The following is a 16,123-nucleotide window of genomic DNA, read 5'->3' as shown; positions in this document are numbered from 1 at the left end:
ATCAGAGAAACTGTGGTAGGATGGCAAGAGAGGAGGCTAGTGGGATGGAAAGGGTACAGATGTCAAGTGGGTCTTTTGTATGGAGCTAGGGAAGATGAGCTTTCTCATGGAAGTTACGGAGTGTCATTGAACAAGTTCAGGCAGGAGAGTGACACGTCAGATTTGCATTTTAGAAAGCTCTTCCTGGGAACAGTGTTAAAAATGAATTGAAAGGGAGGTAGGCACAGAGAAGGGAGAACTATTTGAAATTGATTGTAGGGACCCAGGTGAGACAAGATGAAGGCCTGAATTAAGGCAGTGCCTGTGAGGGCTGAGAGCAAGACAGGCATTCTGCATTCTGTATTAGGAGATGGCATCTTCAGCATTTAGAGACTGATTAGGTGTATGTGGATGGTGAACGAGCAGAAGAAGAGAATCGAGGATGAATACCAGCTTTCTGGCCTAAGGTGGATAGTGGGGACAGTCACTAAATGAGGTAATATAGGAGAAAGGACTAAAGGGGAAGATGAGTTCAATTTTGAATAAGTTGGACTGGAATTGAGTTTGGAGTACCGGTGAGTCATCTAGGGAGGTCTGTCCAATAAACTTCAGGATTTCCAAATGAGATCTCTACCAGAGTTATAGATTCGAAATCATCAGCTTATGGCCTATAATGATACCCAAGGATGGATCCCTGAGATACACTGCTGTTTCTCGGGGGACTGCAGAAGAGGAAACTGTGAAGGAGAACGGAATGAGTAGCCTAGAGGTAGGAGGAGAGCCAGGGTATGGTGGTATCATAGACACCAAAGGCAGGAGGGTATCAAGAGTAGGGAGAGCTGACAGATTCGACTAGTGCAAAGAGGCCAATTAAGACAAAAATAGGAAACTATCCACTGGGTTTAACAATATAGGGCAATTACAGAAAAATAGTGAGAAAAGTCAGACCGCAGGGAGAAAGTGGACACATCAAATCTAGTTCGTGCTTTCAAGAGCTTTGATGTAAAGGGAAAGAGAGAAGACAAGAGCAAATGGCAAGAGGTGCAGTGAAGCTTTGCTTTGTTCTGTTTTGGTTTGAAGACGGTAGGGACTTGAGCACTTTTACATCTAGAGAGAAAAGAGCCAGTAGAGAGGAAGAAGAGGAAGAATAGAAGAGAATGGATATGACTGACAGTCCAACATCTTGAGTGAACTTATACCACTTCCTGATTGGAATGCTCCTTCATGGTATCTGTCCCAGATCAACACCTACTAATCATTCACCGACCAACTTAACTTCCCCTTTCTCAGTGACTTACCTTATTTTTGTAGTCATCACACCTGTTTAACATCCATCATCAGTGCCAGACAGTACCTTCTGAGAAGGCAAAGACTGAATGTCTTGTTCTCAGCACTAGCACAGTGCTTGGCACAGAAACAATACTCAAATACTGAATCCGTGTAGCTGCCCTCCTGGTCAGGACCAGCTCTGTGTATTAATAAAGTCCAGTTTAAATACAATAGGCTACCAATTCTCCCTTCTCAAATGGTTTTCTACCACCTTTATTTGGCAATTCTGGGTTGGGTTAGTTTAGGACTATTTGATAGAACTGTGAAGCATATGGCTCCTGTGAAGGCAGAAAGGTTGAGAGATATTTCCCTGGTGGAATGCACCTTGCATTTTCCCTCTCCATCTTACTTCCTTAGCTATGACTAAGCCAAAGCAGGAGCTACAGCTACTTGAGTCTTTTTGTATCTCATTCTAGAGAATTCTCTGTGATTAATAGGCAAGGTTATAAAGCTTTCTGGGGACTGGATTATTTGCAGTAGAATGGTATTTGTCACTATTTCCCAGCTTTTGGGGGATAAGGATATATTTAGAAAGTGGATTCTCAAAGGAGATATGCCCCTATCACACTGATGTTTCTGGAGAGAACATGCTATTTATCAACGCTACCCCGGTGCTTCCAACAAGGCCTGGCACATAGCACTCAGTTCAACAAATGCTTGATGAAAAAGGAGCAAGCGACTCTTCAATGGAGTTGAAACTGATGCTGTAAGGGGCTCACTTACTCTGGGATGCACTTGTATCAGGTTACCTAATCTTGCTTTCAGTTCTTGGCAGGAGCCACCCCTCCCACATGGCCACACCTGGCATGTCAGCTGCCCAGGTCTGGGGTTGGGGGTGCATTGGTAGCCCCCTCATCATCCTCCACCTTTCTTCTTCTAAAGTCAGTATTTCTGAGGTAATATCAGAAAGGAATGCTCCTCATGATGTGTTTGGCTGGGGGTAGAAGCAAGTTACAAACTAAACCTTGTGATGAAGTGTTCTCATTATACTTTTGGCTCTGCCTTACAGGCTTTGTACTTGGAGCACTGAGCACTTACTCAGATTGCTTCCAAATGCCAAACCTTAATGGTTTTGAATGTCACTAATGCTAATCCAGATACGGGTGAGAGGCAGATGGTGGGAATGGTGACTGTAGGACCCAAAGCAAACACCGCCCTCCCAGGAGTGGTAATTTAGAAGCACTGGAGCTGACAGTTTCTCTAGCTGTTGGCCAATTCGGCACTGCGAAGGGCGCGCTTTGTCGTCCTTGGAGGGCAGATTGCTCTAAGCCCAGCCCCATTTAGATAGTCAAGCCCTCTGGCAGTCCCTTCACACTGAAGGTTAGAGTCTCAGTGGCAGCAAATCCAAGTGCCAGGTTTCTTTCCACCTTCTGTATGCCGGCCCCATCCCCCCAACATCACACCACCATCCTAGCAATGGGGACACATGGGTGCCGCGGACTCTTACCTCCCAGTTCTCTGCCTCTCATGATGGGAACAGGAAGCCAGAGTCTCCCAAGTAATCATTTGACTCTCAGCTGAATGTCACCCACCCACCCAGGGGACAGAGAGATCAGAGATTTAAGGGAGAGACGTGGGCTGTGGAAGGACATGGCCAAGGCTGTGGTCCCTGAGTGACGAATCAGCAGGTTCAGCCCTCTTTTCTGCCTGGTCTCTTGGGAAAAAGTTGCCTATGATTTTCCTAACTTTCTTAGTAGCTTTCTAGCTGATATTTATTTCTTGCTGACTCAACAAATGTGCTAGGCACTGTTTAATGCTTTATTAAGCATTATCTCATCACAACTCTAGAAATTATTATCCTCACTTGATTGACTAGGAAACTAATGATTAGAGAGGGAGGAAAAGTAATTTGTCCAAAGTCAATAGCAGTAAGTTGTAGAGCCAGGATTTGAACCCAGCTCTCTTTGAGACATAGTAGGTGCTCAGTCCCTACTCTGCACATGAGTAGTGTGAAGTAGCAAGGCCAGAACTCTTACCCACTCTACAGCTCTATTCTCTTTCAGCATTTCAGTCTGTACCTCCTTCTTAACCATATGCTTTCAAATGTATTCAGATAAAGACCTGGGAGAAATATTGTAGTCAAGCAGGGCCTTGGAGAGAAGGGTCAGGTAGGATGTGGAGAGGAGATGAGAAAGAATTCAAAATCTATCTTTATCATTGCCCACCCTTTCAAAAACAAAAACCAAATCTAGGGTGGAGAATATAAATGAGACCAGAGAAGAACCGGGCAACAAACCCCCGTAGCTCCTTGCCAGCCCTGTTCAGAGCTGCCAGGCTAATGTTCAGTGATGATCTTTACTCTGGGTAACATGATGGCAGCTACTCCTGGGTTCCTGTGTGCGCAAATCACTCATGCAATTGACTCATTCTTTAGTCTCCATTGATGACCTATGAACAAAGTGCTGCACAAGAGGAAAAGATGCGTTAGACATAGGCCCTCTCCTCCCGGAGTTTACAATGCAGGAGCTGGACACAGGTTTAGATTCTTTCTTAACCTCCCACAAAGAGATGTCCTTCAATGTGCAAAATGTATCTTCAATGCCGAAAATGGAATTCTTGCAGGATGAGGTTGGTCGCAATGACCTCTAAACCTGTCATCTTCATCTCTAAGAATCTGTAATCCCATGAATCCTACAGCTTAACCTCTGAAGGAGAAAGTGCTTAGGTCATTACAGTTTTCCAATAAAAGCACAGCTACTATTAGCATCAGATTTTTCAGAACAGCCCTGGTTTTGAATATCCTGTCATAAATAAATGTAGTCAGAAGACTACATTTAATAGTTGGTGTCTCTTTAAGCATATGTCTTTCTGCATCGAGAGACTAAATCCCTGTCCTTTGACTAGTAACTCGAGACACTGCTTCCTGGAGCCTGTGGCATTGGCAGTTCTCTCGCCTTTGCTTCCCTGGCTGTGTGGCCAGGAACCCCTTGGGGGCTGCTGGTGCGTGCTCTGTGTGTCCAAGTGTTGATAGCGCTTCCCCTCGGACTGCAGCTGCCGGATGCTTCAGCATGCCTTTATATAGTAGCCTTTGCCCATGTGGTTGCAGTGAATCCAGTTTGATTCAGATCAGCAAACGTTATCAGGCACATGTGCTAGACATTGCGAGGACTATAGAAACAAAGGACGCTGTCAGACCTACTCAAGTAACTGGGATGACAAAGATGGTTAAAAGGGGGTGAAAGAGGTCTAAGCAAAGGCATGTGAGAGAAGAGGATAGAAAGAAGAGGAAAAGTGTGCCTGAGGAGAGGTGGAAGGCCGGAGTGATGGAGACTGAGGCCAGTAGGACCTCGAGGATATGGTGCAGTGAGCACGCCAGGTAGAGGTGATGGTAAGAGCAAGAGGGGAAGGGAGCTGCATGGGGGTGGGGGAGTGGGAGACCAGTTTGGAGATTCAGGAAGGGATGGTGCTTCTTACTTGTAGTTGCTGTTGTTTTATAAGGACGGTGCAGAGCGAGCGTGTGCGCGCGCGCGCGCGTGCGTGTGCGTGTGCGTGTGCGTGTGCGTGTGTGTGTGTGTGTGTGTGTGTGTTCTCAGCAGCAGTGGGAATAACTCAGTTAAAAATTCAGGACCGGCAACAGAGTTGGGAACGAGGGTTGAATTATAGATATCTTTTCTGAGGAAAGAAGATTAAAGGAGAGGTTTTCTTTTTTGTTTTGTTTTTCTTTCTGGCTGTTCGTTTTAAGTAGGTCATGGGAACCTCTGGTGGTTGGAAATTGTTGGGTGAGGGGGAGTCAGGCTGGAACAGGCCATCCTGGAGCTCTCTTCTCCCAGCTCCCTTTCCTTTACTCCTCACATGTGATTTAAGGGGCACACTGCCATTTGGCCCCGTTATTCTTACATATATTTTCCTGTAACAATAAATCCCAGAAGTGTTTATAATTGATGAGTACAAATAAGCTGGAGACTAATTATTCTCTTTATTTTCTTCCTTTTTGTTGCAGAGCCCACGTTTCCTTCCAGGATCTGCTCGTCCGCACCTTTACTCTATTTCCTATTCATCTGCCCCTTCGTTACACTCATCATCCTGTTCATTTCCCTCCTCTGCCTGTACCGGAAGGCCAGGAAGTTGTCAACTCTGAGTCTAAACATACAGAAAGAAAAGGCCCTCTGGGTGGACCTGAAAGGGGCTGGAAGCAGGACCACACACAGATTGGAAGAGGACGGTGGAGACAGTTGAATCCGGAGAGGCACCTGCAGCCCTGTGGAAAGAGTGCGGACTTTGGAACTGGACTGACCAGGAGAGGAGTGGCCCCTGCCTCTGTCCTCCTCTGAGTCTGCGGCCTGGGGCGAGGTACCTAGGACTCAGAGGGAACATTTATTGAGCGCATATGTGGTGCCAGAAACCGTTAAGTGTTTCTTCTTGTGTCACCTCATCTACCCATCTCATCCCCCCCAGGAGCTAGGTGACTCTGTTACACTGTCCTCCGCTTGCCACACCTCACGAGGCTTAGGCTCCCCATCCATAAGATCTGTAAGGAGAGGAGTACCTCCTTCACACAGCTGCTGGGGATTAAATGAGATCCCATGGCAGAGCCCAGGGCGATGCTTCCCTCTCTTGTGTCACTGATTCCCTGGACAACACTCAGTGGTCCTGCCACACTGGCTCCAGGTAATCTTTTGCCTCCAGATAAGACGCATAGGAAAGGACCTGATGCCAGCAAGGAAAAGGAGTTGGGACTATGCTCTTCATTCACATCAAATCTGCCTCCCAATCAGACTGTGACTTTCTTCAAGGCAGAAATCCCATTTTCTCCTCCACTCCATCTCCATCCCATCTATAAATGCCACTGACAAGCAAGCTCTGCATAGTAGGTGCTTAATCAGTATTGATTCTTTAGTGAAAATATAAGGTATTTTGTAGCCTGACTTTCTTTCCTTTTTTTTTTTCTTTCTTTTCTCCATAAGACTTATCAAGTCATTGCTAAGGAAAAACTTTTAAAAAAATTTTGCAACAGTGCTCCAGCCAGCTCCCCAAGGCCTCATATCTCCCTTTCCTCCCCACACCCAAAGGTCCATCTGGCTCCTGGCTCTTCTTAGCCAAGGCCTTATTTTCCTTGACCTGACAGCACTGGGTAGCAGGAAGGGGGGCTGTGGCAGTTATCTAAGGGCAGAGGAGTTAACAGTGCCACCATCCCGTCCTGCTCTGGCAGGGGCTAGGAGTTCAGGGGGAATAGTAATCTCAGCATCCTCTATTGTCAGCCAGGAAAAGTCAGGAGGAGGGGGATGGGGAGCGTCATGGCTGAAGGCTTCCAACCACTGTCCCCTAGGAGATAACAACTGTCCCCACTGGGCCTGGGGTCCCCTCACCTTTGTTTCAAAAGCAGCTTAGGTCCATTTGTAGCCAGAAATGGAAATCAATCAGTGCCACCTAACAGACTTGAGAAAACACATCTATTTATTATCTATGTGACCAACAGGGTTGCTTTAACACTCATTAATTTGCATTTCCAAGGATAGCAATTTATTTTTAATTATTTTATCAGGCACACACGTCCTCTCTGAACATAATTAGTTCCTTTGCAAGGGGATTTTTGGTGGCTATGAGAACTCCCACTGCAGGCCTACCAGTTCCTTGAATTCATCTCCCTTTGTAGCCTCATTTGAAATACTCCAAATGTTTTTTTAAACAGGTCAGAGCATTTATTTCTTCTCTCTCAGGTAAGGGAGAAAATTTTTCCAAAAGCAAAGCTAATGTTAAGATTTCTTAACATTGAAGTGTGATGCTCCCCCACCACCTGTTTTTTCCAGAAACCCGTATTTTAATTGAATATTGAAAGGAAAGAGAATGGAATTGAGCCCCATCAGAGAATCAGAATAGATCCTGTGCTGCCCTCATTTCAGGTACGCTTACCCCCAACCACTGTTCTCCCTCCTTGCCTGGATACTGCCTTTCAGCTCTCAGCTCAAACACCAGTTTCTCACATTTGAATTCAGCACAGAGACTGCACAGACCAGACACTCAAATATCCGACTGCCCCACCCAGAGCAGAGCATGGGAGTGATTACCGCCCAGTGAGCACCTCCTGGGTGTCCAGCACTGGGATGGGTGTGAGGGATCCAGTGGTGACTCAAGCAGACTCAACCCTGCTCCCCTGGGACTATCACCTAGTTTTTTCTGGATGCTCTGTTTTCATTAATGGGAACTAGATAGAGCACGTTGGATTTTCTAGGAAGTCACACCACACCATTTGGCTCATAGTAGTTTTCAGGTAACTGAAACCCCAGCGCCTTCTTTCTACCTTTCTGAACTTCTTTAGAATAAAATATGGTTTCATCCAATTCAGCAGGCATTTTTACGTGAAACCTCTTCTCTCCCCAGTTATGCCCTTGGTCATTTTAGTTTTTCAGACTTAACAGAGAAGTTTACTTTTACTCATTGATTTCAGCTTTTCTGTTCTATGTCATCACCTGGTTTTATTTTCAGCTTCTTGTGTTAGTAAATCCTCCCTGGCAACAGGACAAACCTCTGTCTCCGGAGTTGGCTACCTGTAGCCCACAGGCCAAATGTGGCCCACTACCTGTTTTTTAAAATGCAATTTGTTGGAATACAGGCACTCCCATTTGTCTAGATATTATCTATGGCTACTGTCATGATATAATGGCTGAGTTGAGTAGTTGTCACGATAGACTCTATGACATGCAAAATCTAAAATGTTTACTATCTGGCCCTTCATGGAAAAAGTTTGCCACTCCCTGCTCTCTTTCAGTGGCTAATGTTCTGTCAGTTTTAGCCATGTATTATGTTCCTGGGAAACTTGATTTGAGGTGTTATATCTGTATCTGTTATATATCTGATGACTTTAATAAATAATCTTAGGCTCTCCGGATTGGTGTCTAGTCCAAGCAGTTCTGACGCATGAATCCTCTCTACCACACTCCCACTAAGGATGAGAAACTCATCACCCTGAGGTATTCCACACCATCAAGTCGAGTTGCAGGACAAGATGACACAAAGAGGAATAAGGCATGACTACGCTCCTTTCATTGTTTTCAGTCTATTGAGATACATGGATAGGAACAATTGATTTATGGCAGAAGATGAATGCAGTTGGTAGAAAGTCATGTGCCATAATAGTTTCTCACAATCGTACAGGAGTTGTTCATCATCCCAGAGTTTCACGGGATCTCCATGCAAAAGGGGCTGGTATTCCTTTCCTGCAGGTAAGAAATTGAAGCTCAGAGAGGTTGGGTTTATCCAGGATCACTCCACCACATGCAAAAGAGTAAGAGCTCAAAATTAGGCCCACTGACAAAAAGTTCTGGACTCTTTCCACAATCAACACTGTGCTCAATCCATTGATATCAGAAAAATCTGGTGGTAATAGTATCCACCTCATATGAGGATCAAATCAGATACTTACATGAAGATAAGTTTTAAACCATTTCAAGTCATAAATGAAAGTAAGCATAACCCAAGTTTTTCCAGGCCTTACCCATCTATGCACATAAATGAAATTGAATCAACAATAATAATCCAAGTTCTACATACTTTTGCCCCAGAGTCTTGGCCATCTATAAAGTGTTCTTCAAGCATTTCTAGGGCTTCCCTTGGATTCTGGGAATTCACATGAGTTCACAAACAAGTCCCCTCCCACAGGGCTTCCTGCTGTTCTGTTCAAATCTATGGGCTCCCACTGCAGCAAGGATGCTGGAGCATGTGAGATGCCAAAGCTGGACGGTGGTAAGCAAGGAAGAGTGCCTAACCCTCATTTTGTCTTTGCATGACACTCTGGATGCCTTGGCTCACGGGCCTAGCTGCTCCACGGCATGTGGGATCTTCCCAGACCGGGGCACGAACCCATGTCCCCTGCATCAGCAGGTGGACTCTCAACCACTGCGCCACCAGGGAAGCCCTGTGAAACCTTTTTCTTGATGAAGGAAGGTATTCAGTGTGGCATGAAGTATGAATCATTCAAATGCAGTAAACCAGGAGACTTCCCACCTGGCAACAGAGGGCTAAATGGCAACTGTGATATTTAATAACCCTTCCACACAAAAGAAATAGTCAACATATAAATCCTCCTAAGAAGTAAGCTGCAGCAAGGCTGCTAACTACTCCCTCTTAGGGTCTTCCAGTTTGACTTTTTGGTTGTTTTAGGTGGCATGCCCAATGAATACTTAATTTAATAGTCAGAAATGTGAGATCTGGATTTAGATGCCTAGGTTCAAATCTTGATGACATCACTCACTGGCTGTGTAATCTCTGGCAGTTAATCTCTTTGTCTCACTTTCCTCATCCATAACTATGGAGGGAATAGCCATTCCTTCACATCATTTTTTGTAAGGATTAGATGAGATATGTACGTAAAGAAATTAAAACTCATAAATGTTAGACATCATACTTATCATCATCAACAAACTGGCCATTTTAATCCTTTTTACTCCTGAAAAGGAAAGCAGTTACCTGCATTTAAACTCCTGATTTTTAACGCAATAGCAGAGAGACAGGGTATGGAAATGAAATGCAAGCGTGGGCTTTGCCACAAAATAAGATCATTGCTTGGGTCCACAGTGCAAGAGGCTAATTTAGGGAAAGGTAAGTGTAAAGTTTCAGGAAAGAGTCAGGATATCAAGGTAACATGGACAGGGGAACATTTAGATAAAATTGTCTGAGTGCTTTACAGTTAAGTGAGAGGGCTGTGTAGTTTAATCCAGGAGTTCCAAGGGAAGATATATAAATATATAGGAATTAATGGAAAATGAAGCAGAGACTCCTATCCTGAGGTACTTTATACCTGTATTAATTAGTTAATTCAATTTACATGTAGATTTGAGTGCAAATAACACACTTGGGAAACAAATGTTATGGCAGATAGCAAATAATTAGCTTGAGAATTTGCATTAGTCTGCTCGGCTGCCATAACAAAATACCATAAACTGGGTGGCTTAAATAATGGAAATTTATTTTCTCACAGACTGGAGACTGGGAAGTCCCAGATCAAGATGCCAGCTCACTGGCTAGGGTCCTCTTCCTGGGTTGTAGACTGCCAACTTCTCACTGTGTCCTCACATGACAGAGAGAGACAGAGATAGAGAGACACATATAGAGGGAGAGAGAGGGAGAGAGGGAGGGAGGAAGGGAGAGGGAGATGGGGAGGGAGAGGGAAGGAGGGCGCCTCTCTGGTGTCTCTTCTTATAAGGACACTAATGCCATCATGAGGGCCCCAACCTCACAACCTCATCTAAACCTAATTATCTCCCAATGGCCCTGCCTCCACATACCATCACCTTGGGGAGTAGTCTTCATCATATGAACTTGGGGGGACACAATTCTGTCCACAGCAGAATTGACAGTGTAATGAATGAATTGAACTGTGGTTTGCCCTGTACTTGTGCCCTTCATGCCTGTTTATATGGGTCAGATGGAGTAAGTTTTTTGAGTGCTACATGTTTGGTATTTTCTGTTGTACGTGCACACACATGGGTAGTGTGTACAACTTAAAAGCAAAACGATTCAAGCATGCAGAATTTCCCCACCTACCACTTAGCCATGCTTCAGCTCTTCCATCAGATATAGGTGATTACTAAAGTGGCAAGAATGGTGTCATCAAGAAAAAAGTTTCAGGATGAAAAGGGATTGCTTATTGCAGAGCTCTGGGTGAGAATACAAAGCACCTGGAAGATCCTCTTTCAAAGCCAGTCATTAATGTTGTGTTTGTCTCTTCTGGACCAAAGGAGAAGTGTTGAGGGTTTGCGGGGGTGGGATAGTGGGGAAAACAGGAGAAAAAGAGGAATGAGAGGGAAGAAATGGTCAATTAGCACATAAGAGTGAGAAAGCAGAAACTGAAGCCACAAACTACAGAAAGAAGATGCTCACAGTCCCCGCCCCACCCAAGCTCTTCTCTTGGGCTTAGGTGGGTCTCTCTGATGCCCTGCACCAGGTGCCAGTGTCTTCTGAAGGAAGAAGACCACAAGCTTTCAGGAAGAACCCCTTCAGATGCCAGGAGAGGCAGCAGCCCCACAGCACTGGGGCAAGGCTCGTCATCTCTCCCGAAGAGTAGAGAGCAAGTTTTGTCTACTGTGTGTGGAAACAGGTCTGTCAACTTCTGCTCAGAGTAAGGTGGAAGTCAGTCCAGGAAAGGGAGGGTGAGAGAGTACTAAAGAAGAAGAGCTAGGAAGAGCTAGATCTTTTGAAGGGGATGTCCTGGGCTTCCCAGGAAGGCTGCCTCAGATCTTCATCAAAAGAATTATTAACTCTTCTTCTCATCGTTGGACTGTAGCAAATCGCTCCCTTAGAAACTTCCTAGCCTTCATCCAAATGCATGTAAACCTTGAGAGAGGACCAAGAGGGAGAAGAAGGGCATGGCAGATTAGATAAGATGTGAGAGGTGACAGGTGCTGTGAGGCCAATCAGTGAGACAGGAGATGATGTGACTGAATGGGAGCCTTCATCCTGAAGAACTACATCCCCCTGAGGCTTCTAGACTGCTACCTGTGCTGCTCACCAAGAAAAAAAATCACCCAGATTCACCTCACTTCCTTTTCTGCCATGCTTTGCAGGCTGCGACGTCAAGGGACAGCTATAGATAGAGCATGCATGACCTGCAGTGAGGCATTTGAACAAGAAGGAGCAACGTGGCATTAATGAGACTCCATGTGTGACTGAATGACAATACCCAAAGCGTGATGACCAAGGCGCCATGTTTACCTGGAAGAGAGCTCTCCGGGTTGTGCTAATGTGTTTGCCTTGTTCAGCATTTTTCCTGGCAACTTGGATGAAGTCAAAGTGAGCAAGCTTGTCAAGTGTTCAGCTGACACAGAGCCAGGAGATAGCACTAATAAGTCAGCTGACAGGAACAAGATTCAAAGAGATCTAGACAGGTTAGAATGATGGATCAAAACTAACAAGATGGAAGATAGAAGCTATAGTTAAGTTCAAGCAATTAGATGTACCAGGTAAGGGAGATGAGTTCATGCATGAGTAATGAAAGCAGTGGTTTTGGTTGATTGCACTCTTGATATAAATTACATATATTTACATATATTACATATTACATATACATGTATTACAAATTACGTATATTCCATATATTTACGTATTCCAAATTACATATTACATAGCGTAACATTTGTTAGAAAAGAGAGAGAGAAAAAATTTTTGCAGATTTATATTGCATATGTAAAGTGGTCATATCCAAAAAAAAAAAAAGGAGATAATTATCTCACAGTATTCTTCATACTGAATTCTATTTGAGATGACTCAAATTAAGCAAACATTCATTGAAAAATGCCCGCGAGGGGGTCTGGCGAGGAGAGAAGTAATTGAAGCAGTTGGAGCAGTTTCTCTGAGGAATTTGAGAATATGTGTAGAGTGTGGGGAGGATGAGATAGTCATATTCAAATATTTGAAAGTGACATTGAAAAGAATTAAGTGTCTTATGTGTAACTCCAGATGACACATAAAGGGAAGTTTCAGACAGTAAGATAGATTTCTGCTCAATATATATTAGAACTAATTGACATTTTGAGATACCCAAATAGAGAATATGCTGTGACAGGAATTTTCTAACTTGGACCCATTAGGGATGATGTGGAGTGGATTGGGAGGACACACTAGGTGACGTTAGGGTCCCTTCCACTCTATGGTTTAATTTATTTCACTTAAAAGGTATGTATTGAATTTCTACGCACCGTGTATATAGTGAGTGGTGAGCAAAACATAAGCTGCTCTCTTGGCACCTACATATATAATCGATGGAGGAGACAGACAATCAACAGGTAAGCGACAACTTACTATAAACTCAATGCTTAATAAAGATGTTAAAAAAAATTTTTTTTAATAAAATAAATGCTATGTAGAAAGCAAACAGGGTGCTGAGATAGAGAAAGATTAGGAAGGCCCTCCATAGATAAAATGGTCAGGGAAAGTCTCACTGAAGGGATACTTAAGTGAGACCTAAAGGGTGAGGGGATAGGCTTTTAAAGAACTAGGAGAAACACTCCCAGCAGAAAGCACAACGTGAATAAAGGCCTCCTTGGTAAGACAAAGCTGGGCACACTGAGGAAGGGAAAGCAAGTCAGGGTAGCTGGAACACAGGAGGCAAGGAACAGGATGGCAGAGGTGAGAGGGAGAAATAGGCAGAGCCAGATCACATGGCACCCTGTGCGAACAAAACATGAGGATTTACACTTTTTTCCTAAGTTCAGTAGAAAGCAACTAAAGAGTTTTAAGCAAGGAGAGACAGAATCTGATTCACGTTATAAAAAGGTTGATGAGTTCTTTAAGACTCTTTTAGTACTAAAAAATAGCAGAAAACAGAGGCTGTTCTGTTCCAGCACCTAGGTTAACTCAGAAGGGAAATGCAGGGAGAAGTAGCCAGAACTCTGCCATAGTTTCCTCAGCTCTTAAGAGCCCAGCCTTTAGGGAGGCTCAAAACATCATGGTAGAGGGCTTTGAAGCACTAGGCAGTGTATTTGTTCTCAACTTGAGAACCTGGAATCTACCCTACTGTCATTTGTGGCCTTCCAGAAGAAATGCAACTCAGAGTGACTACCAGAAAACAAGTACAGAGCCACAAGTGGCCTTGAGATTCTACGTGATCTAATTTCTAAAGAGGCAAGCATTTTACAAAACAAGTGAGAAGTGTCCTTTCTTTCTAGTAATATTTGGAATTGGAGTTGAGGATAAGGTTAGAATTAAGCAAAGTAACTAGAATAGAGTTAAGGGAAAAGAGATCTTGCTATAAAATTGAAATTCGATACCAAAAAGGAAATGGGATGAATTAAGAAAATACAAGAAAGGATTAATTACAGGAAGGTCAGCATTAAATAGCTAGACTGAGAGCTAAGCAAGTTTAAGAGGTGCTGTGGTGAGGTGTGGAGATGTGGGTCCTACAACTGATAGTATAATAACGTTGCAGGCTGTATAGAAAAATGGGGAAAAAGAGAAAAAAGCTACCAATAAGCCTTCCACCTTAATTGGCATTATTATTAATTTTGTGCATGTCTTCTGTTATTTTTCCCTTGCATCTGCTTTTAATATCTTTATTAGATTTTTGTTTAAGTCTTAAGAGCAATACATGTGAATTGCAGAAAATGAAACCTGCTCTGGTCTCCCAACCCAACCTCTCAGAGGTATACAAATGGAATATAGTCTTAAAAGTTAACAGTTTGTTAAAAGAAGTCGAAAGAAGATGAGATATGTCTACACACACACACACACACACACACACACACACACACAATGGAATACTACTCAGCCATAAAAAAGAATGAAATTTTGCCATTTGCAGCATCATAGATGGACTTGGAGGGCATTATGCTAAGTGAAATAAGTCAGAGAAAGACAAACACTGCCTGATCTCACTTCTATGGAATATAAGAAATATAACAAACTAGTGAATATAACAAACAAGAAGCAGGAAGAAGGAAGAAGAAGGAAGAGGAGGAGAGGGAGGAGGAGGAGGGAGGTGACCGTGCCGTGGCGGAGGAGCAGGAGGGGGATGGAGAGGAGAAGGCTCCTGGGTGGCATGGCACACCTGCTCCTCCAGGCGCTGCCCAGCCCCCCATCAGCCAGGGCTGAACCCCTGCAGGATAAGGAAACCTGCGTGGGCCCCAAAAATCAAAGCTACGTCTGTGACACAGGACACTGCTGTGGACAGTCTCAGTGCTGCAGCTACTGCTATGAACTCTGGTGGTTCTGGCTCGTGTGGACCATCATCATCCTCCTGAGCTGCTGCTGCGTGTGCCACCACCGCTGAGCCAAGTACCACCTTCAGGCCCAACAGCAGCAGCATGAAATCCACCTGATCGCCTACCGGGAAGCCCACAATTACTCACTGCTGCCATTTTATTTCAGGTTTTTGCCGAACTCTTTACTACCTCCTTATGAGGAAGTGGAACCGACCTCCAACTCCTCCCCCACCGTACAGTGCCTTCCAGCTCCAGCAGTAGCAGCTGCCTACACAGTGTGGCCGATCTCACCAGGGGCTCCCAGGGGGCTCAGAGCAGCCCCTCGTCCAGGCCCAGCAGAAGCAGCACACGACCCCCGAGCATCGCTGACCTTGAGCCCTCCAACATGCCAGCAGACCCAGCAGCCGCCAAAGCCCCTGGGATGGAGCCCAGCGGCTCTGTGGCCGGCCTGGGGGAGGTGGACCCTGGGGCCTTCCTGGACAAGGATTCCAAATGTAAGGAGAAGCTGCTGAAAGGGTGCAGCTCCGAGCAGGGCAGCACCCTCCCTGACAGCAAAGACAAGACACCCAGCAGACGTCGCCGCTTCACAGGTGACTCGGGCACCAAGGTGTGTGTGTGCAACCGGGGCCACCATGATGATGGCCTCAAAGAGTTCAACGTGCTCATCGACGATGCTGATGAGTCCCTGGGCTTCTGCCACAGCTGCCACGTGCGGCCCCCTGGCAACGAGGAGGAAGGGCTCTGCCAGACCTCCGAGGAGCAGGCCCGGGAGCCCGGGCACCCCCACCTGCCGCAGCTGCCTGCCTGCCTGCTGCTGAACACCATCAACGAACAGGACTCCCCAAACTCCCAGAGCAGCAGCTCCCCCAGCTAGAGCAGGCCCTGCCTGCACCCGAGAACTTGGCGACGCAACCAGGGTAGGGAACCATGAGAGAAGCATTAAGTGACTGTGTTCCTTTTTTTTTTTTACCCCTCCTCTGCTCCTGCATTTTCCTGCATCTCCAAGTACAGTTTGGGGTGTGGGTGCCTCACCCCCCATAGAAACACAGTGTCATGGAGGGCCGAGTTGTCCTGTGACTCATTCCTCATACCCCACCCCGTCCCCCTTTACCTCTTTTCAAGTCATGTCTTGCTATCTGCTTGGGTCAGAGAGATGTGTGTTTCAGAAACCCCCAAGGAGGGGA

At 45.2% G+C, this 16,123-nt stretch overlaps 1 protein-coding gene and 1 pseudogene across 1 annotated transcript in view; both read left to right on the top strand.

Annotated features, from left to right (window-relative positions):
* Positions 1-8,171, top strand: part of CD101 (CD101 molecule) — a 36,017-nt gene extending 27,846 nt beyond the window's left edge. The window contains 1 exon segment of the mRNA XM_007119386.3: positions 5,249-8,171. Within this exon segment, the coding sequence (XP_007119448.2) occupies positions 5,249-5,484 (236 nt within the window). The 3' untranslated portion in view covers positions 5,485-8,171.
* Positions 8,172-14,749: 6,578 nt separating this feature from the next.
* Positions 14,750-16,123, top strand: LOC102996493 (WW domain binding protein 1-like; annotated as a pseudogene).

The sequence above is a fragment of the Physeter macrocephalus genome, chromosome 4 (assembly GCF_002837175.3).
Source record: "Physeter macrocephalus isolate SW-GA chromosome 4, ASM283717v5, whole genome shotgun sequence".
Taxonomy (NCBI): domain Eukaryota; kingdom Metazoa; phylum Chordata; class Mammalia; order Artiodactyla; family Physeteridae; genus Physeter; species Physeter macrocephalus.
Note: the sequence above shows the minus strand (reverse complement) of the source record. Positions and strands in the feature narration are given on the sequence as shown.